At 39.5% G+C, this 5955-nt stretch overlaps 1 protein-coding gene across 1 annotated transcript; it reads right to left on the bottom strand.

The window, feature by feature from the left end:
- Positions 1-330: 330 nt before the first annotated feature.
- On the bottom strand, positions 331-5493 carry iftap (intraflagellar transport associated protein). Its single transcript, XM_056740677.1, is given in 5 exon segments — positions 331-764; positions 868-1002; positions 4028-4102; positions 5135-5165; positions 5384-5493. Coding segments are annotated over 5 exon segments (462 nt in total). The 3' UTR covers positions 331-653.
- Positions 5494-5955: the final 462 nt, after the last annotated feature.

The raw sequence follows: 5955 nt of genomic DNA, 5'->3' as shown, positions 1-5955 counted from the left end.
ATACTCAGCATAAGTGTGTTCTTTTACACAACATTAAAATTGACCCGTTTAATTTCTAAACACAGTTTCTTGGACGATTAGTAAATGCAAGTTATTCAGATTTAAAAAAAGTTGACCTTTTAAAAAATATATTTTTCTCTGGCTTTGAAATGACTTTTATATTTATGATTTTGGGCAATGCTTTATCAGAAGGGCATTCAGGGTAAACGTTTTATCAGTATGTGTCCTACCTGGGAATCAAACTTGATGAACACACTTTTCAACTTGAATCCCTGCCCTCCAACTGCCTACAATAATAAAAATCAATAAATATGTCAATACAGATTGTCATTTTGTACAATACAATCAATCCCCAATGGACAAAATAAAGCGGTCCCATTGATCTTTTTGCATTGAGGTGTAACTCTTACGAATGGATCAGATGTAATTAATTTGGCTTTATTGAGCTAAATAGTCTCTCAAGACTGATCAGACCAGACTTTACTAGAAACTGGTGCTTCACACATTGACATCCACAATAATCACACTTAAAACAGCCAATTCTTCCCCCTCATTTAGTGCCAAAATAAAAAACACATCCGACCCCCTTGACAAGGATTTTGCTCTGTAAACCAGAGCTGTTAGATGTAAGTCTCGCCATGAGCGATTACGTCTCAAGATGGTCTGCCGATCTGTTCATGGATGGAATATTTGCGAGCCAGCACGACGGTGTCTTAATTAAAGATCTCATTCAGATGGAAAGGCACAACTCCATCGCTTTCATTCTAGAAAGACAAGAAACAACATTGTTGCTAGCACAGTGTTCAATAGAGCTACAGGTGTTGTTAAATAAGCAAAAGAGAAAGAAAATCCCAAGTACCAGTCAGCCGGTGCGTGTTCATGATTCTCAGTTTTTGTTTTCTGCTCTGTGAAACCAGATGACATCTCCAGCAGCGTGTGATGACACTGAGATGAAGAAGATGCTGTTATTTCTTCTCCAACCTCACTGGGCAGTGCACATTCCTTTCATCACATAAAAAGACACAGACGTGTATAAGCGGCAAGATTTACAGGGTTCATTTTTAGTCCGACATCTGTTAGCCGGTTACTTGTATCACTCTCAACATCTACCTTGAATATAACCTACACATCAGGCATGAGTGTCAACACTCATTCTCAACGCTCAATGGTCTCAAAATGCCCGTGTTAATAATAAACCGCCGAAAAATACAGTTCAAAGCAACGTTGACTGGCTAAATGGAATGGTTAAAGGACCATGTGCCATTATTTACTCTCCATCATGTCATTCCAACCTTATCTTCTTTTATCCATGGTGCATGTAACCGTACAATGAAAGTGAATGTGTGTACAGTATGTTTGATTATAAAAAACGCTGCATTACTAATAAAAGACAGGAGATATTATGGGTTTGAACAACAAGAATGAGAGTAAATGATGACAGATGTTTCAACATTTTTCCATTGAAATCACAAACACCCACATGGCCACATTGTTTCAACACTGAATCACAAGGTCTATCTATTGAATAATGTTTATGAATGCTTCGCTGCTACAACTAAGAGAATACGTTCATACCTTTAAAGATTTCTTCTCTCATTGTGAAAGATAATCGGGGACTTATATTCTATGCCCTCACCCTACACCTAAACCTAACCCTATATACTTAATAAAATGATTTCATCAACAATACATTTATAAAACATTATTACTTTACGTCTTCCGCTAACATGATTTCTCATTCCCGTCTGATTGATGTATCAGCGGTACCATCGGCGGTGGAGTTGAAGAGAACATTTCCCATCATTCCACACTTCCAAACAGCGTCACCAAGCTACGCGATTGTTGTTGTTTTGACCGTGCGCCTTCTAGCGGCGATTTCTACAAACTGTACCTTTAAGATTGTACAGGCGTCCAGTTTCAAAAATCTGAAACCTCACACCTGGACCCGAATTCAAGACCGTTTCAGGCCATGTCCTGAGCCCAGACCACCCATCACCCCCTTCTTTCCTTTCAACACTTTGGCTATAAAAACACAAAAAATATTAAAACAAACCTGAGGTAACATTAATACTTTACAATAAGGTTGTTACCATTAGTTAATGCAGAATGAACTAACGAAAAAAATATATTGACATTAACTTATACTAACAAGCATTAATGTATGCTGAAAACTATATTAAACATTATCAGTTCATTACCTACTAATGATATCAAATAATCAAGTACTGTAAGTGTAACCATATCACAAGACATATTTTTATGTCCTTTAATGTGTTTTTTCGGTGCTAGCTTGTGTTTGAGAGAGACGTCAGGTTTGGCAGGGCTTCATCTGATGCTGATCTTAATTAAACAGCTAATTAGCAGCACAGTGAAATTCATCCTTTCAGCTGCTATGTAAGGACCAAGCATCTGGGTCATAGCGCGCGTTCCCGAGCTTGTGTGTGTGTGTGTGTGTAGTCAAGCCGACCTGTGGATTTTGCACTCCTCCAAAGAAGAACCCATCACCAGCACCTTTCATGGAGGTTTTCAAAACAAAGTTCTATCAAAAAAAGATCATTAAACAGCTCACTAAGAAAACACAGAAAGGGGGATTTACACCGCTAATGAATCTGACGGCTTTTGCCACTACGCCACCCCATAAGCCCCTTGACTGGCGCGTTCTATTAAATCCGCAGGTACTCTGCGATTAGACCTCGACCCTTGATCGGGTTTGGCCGCGTCCGCCTTCACTCCACCCTCCCCTCGACCTTGCGAAGATTCGCCTGGACAGTCATCAAACCCTAAGTATAGGCAATCGTCTCTGTAGCCGTTGAGTTATGCGCTCGCCCTCGCTTTCTCTCTTCCTCCTTATTTGCAAAGCCCAGCAGTGGCGTGATTATTCATGCTAATTATGCTAAAGTTCACCATCCACCTCAGCTGGTTTGACTGGCATTCTAAATACGACACCTAATGACTTTCACATACCTCTCGCCCACTAAATCATGAAAAAATACTTCACAGAGATGGGCAATAACGTCTACGGTCAACCTAAAGATTCCTGAAAATACACAAGAAAACAGGTAGACCCTCCCTTTCTTTTCTTTTCTTCCTTTCTGTTTATTAATGTGTTAAAATGGTCATTTGAGTTTAAATGAGGCTCTCTGGAGCAGAAGAATGAAACTGGCATATATGTGTCTCATTACAAGCCTGTACAGTGAGCGTTAAGCCTCGCACAGCTAGCGTTTGCCCCCCGGCTCTATTGGCGAAGGAGCGGGTTAGAATTTGCATTCATTGAATATGTGTAATAAATGGTAATGTATGTTAATCACGCCGTACGACACCCTTAATTACAAAGAACTGTGTGTGTATGATATTCACTGAAACGTGCGGTGGGCTCTTGCACTCCTTACATATCCATATGATAAAATGATTCTTTTGCACTTTTTAAATACATCCAAGCAGGCAATTTCAACATGTGAATCTGTGATTTGCAGGGTCAAATAGAATTTTTTAAGCCTTTTCAAACCAATACCAGAAAAAGCTGATAGGAAAGCACAGCAAAGGACTTTACATCATAAACGCATTTTATGAGTTTGAGTACAGTGATCACCTGTGGCATGGGAGGTTTCTGCTTCATCCTCTGAGTCTTTAAAGTAATAATCAAACTGCCAGCCATAAAAAAACATGCAAATCAATTCTCATTGTCAAAATTAGAAGATTCAAATGTACATTTATTCATTCACCAAAAAAACAAGTGAGTCACAATATATCGGTATAAATTAAGCAAAATTAAAATGATTTTAATCATATTTCAATAATATTCTGAATTATTTTGGCTATACTTACCATGTAGTCAAAATCAGATATTCTAACAGCCCTAAAGATAATGATACCAATTATAGACACTTTACCTTTAAAATTGTTATTTCTACAACAAATATAATAGTTTCTTTGTAGTTTCCAAACTTTAAACCCCCACCCGCTGGTCTGCTTCCACATTCTTGCTCTATCTAGTAAGAAGTCTATCTGTTTTATGTCGACCGTTTACCTTCACAGCTCTGTCTAGGTTGGGCCTGCCGACACCACCCAGTCTTCCTCCCGCACAACCGGCATCCAGCACAACCTACAAGACAAACACAGACTCATAAACTCACCCTCGCTATCTCATTTCAACTAATGATGCTCAAAAATTACGGTACCCACTTGAACTAGTGCAATGACGATCAAAACGACACTGTGATCAATACGGCTGTCTTTTCTCTCCCGGTGGTGCGGGATCTAAATATGGCAGAAGCTCTTTTAGCATTGACCGGCGCTGTTGGCCGATGTGTTTTGTGTTATTGACAGTAAACGCCGTTGCGGCTCACCAGAGACCCGCTGAGATCGATACACAAGCCAGGCAGATGACTTAAGCGCATTCACACTCTGACAAGCGGACGGATAACAAAACACACGTCTCGATGAAGCTATCCAAACCCAAGAGAGCGGAAAATTGAAAATGTGGGAAAAAACAATGAAAGACCATGCGTTTACATTTGCAGAGGTGCTTAGGATGCAAGACTGTTGCTATGGGGTTGCCAGGTGACCTAAACTGTAACCAGGTTGTTGCTAGGGCTTTGCCAAGAGGTATATTGTTTAGAAATGTGAGTGTTTTGCCATGATAACTATGCTAGGTTGCTGGGGAATTGCTAGCGGTCGCTAGAGGGTTTTGGGTGGTTGCTATGGCATTGCTAGGTGGTTGCTATGGTTGTGTGATTGGTTGCTTACAGCCCCACTTCAGTTCTGGTTTTTAGATACGCTAAAACTTATATTTTAGAAAATTAGTAGCACATCCTCTCTCCAACATAATTTAAGGCCAAAATGTAATATTTGGTTTTAAGGATTTTAACCTCCATGTTTTGGAAAATTGATGTTTGCCTTCTAAATCGCCAAAAGGACAAAAATGAACAGACAGATAGAGAAAAAATAAAAAAACATGACACAGATTTGTGTGTGTGAGAATGTGGGGCGGGGGAGGTTGTGATAAACAGACCATGGTCTAATGCAAAAAACTGGACTTGAATTGAAAAAGGAAAAATGTGCCTGATAAGAACAGCCTGTCAGTTCACATCTATAAGGTTCACATTTATAAGGCTCAGATCTATAATGCACTGACCTCTTCCAGATCAGCAGTCGGTGAGCGGCGGCTGTGGAACGTGTTCTCCTCTATCTCTGACACTCCATCTTCTCTCTGTTCCTCTCAGCTGTCTATCTCGCTGTGGGACAAGTCTCTCCGTCTTCTGGGGTCGGTCAAACGCGGATCCCTAACGTTCTCTGGAAATGGAATGGACAGTGAAGGTCACGGGTAGAGGTGTGAGGATGTATCGGAAGAAAGAGTCTATGTGAGGCATTCGGTACGGCTCACCTGGGGTCAGGTAAGTGGAGGGGGACAGGTTTGCTCGGGGGCAAAAAAAGAGCTTCAGCAGAGTCCGGGTCATGGTCATCTACATCTGAACCCTGAACCGAACCTGGCATCCTGTCAAATCTGTTTATATTCACAATAAAACAGATGAAGAATGTTATTATTAGTGTCTGGGGTTTTCAAAAATTATAACAGCAGCTATAGAAAAATAATTATTGAATCAAATCAATTTAAATCAATTGTGTTAATGTAGTTTAAAAATACTATAAATAAAACTGAATCAAATGAATGTTGCTTATGTTGTGAAAAGAGTTACAATGTGTCTACACTGGACACAGACGACACACATCTAATGGGATTGTCGCGCTGCATACAGTGTGGACAAAAAAATGAATTTGTACTATTCTCTTTTATTACGTCGCGCTGCGTTCGGTGTAGACACAGTGTTACAGAAATGAATTTAATAAATACATTTTTTGTTTAAATTTAATCAAGTGAATCAAATGAGTTTTAAAATTAAGTTGAATTCTCAGCCTTCACTTGTAACTATTTAAAAAAAAGAATATTGTAACTAT

This window comes from Triplophysa dalaica, chromosome 24, assembly GCF_015846415.1.
Source record: "Triplophysa dalaica isolate WHDGS20190420 chromosome 24, ASM1584641v1, whole genome shotgun sequence".
Lineage (NCBI taxonomy): Eukaryota > Metazoa > Chordata > Actinopteri > Cypriniformes > Nemacheilidae > Triplophysa > Triplophysa dalaica.
Note: the sequence above shows the minus strand (reverse complement) of the source record. Positions and strands in the feature narration are given on the sequence as shown.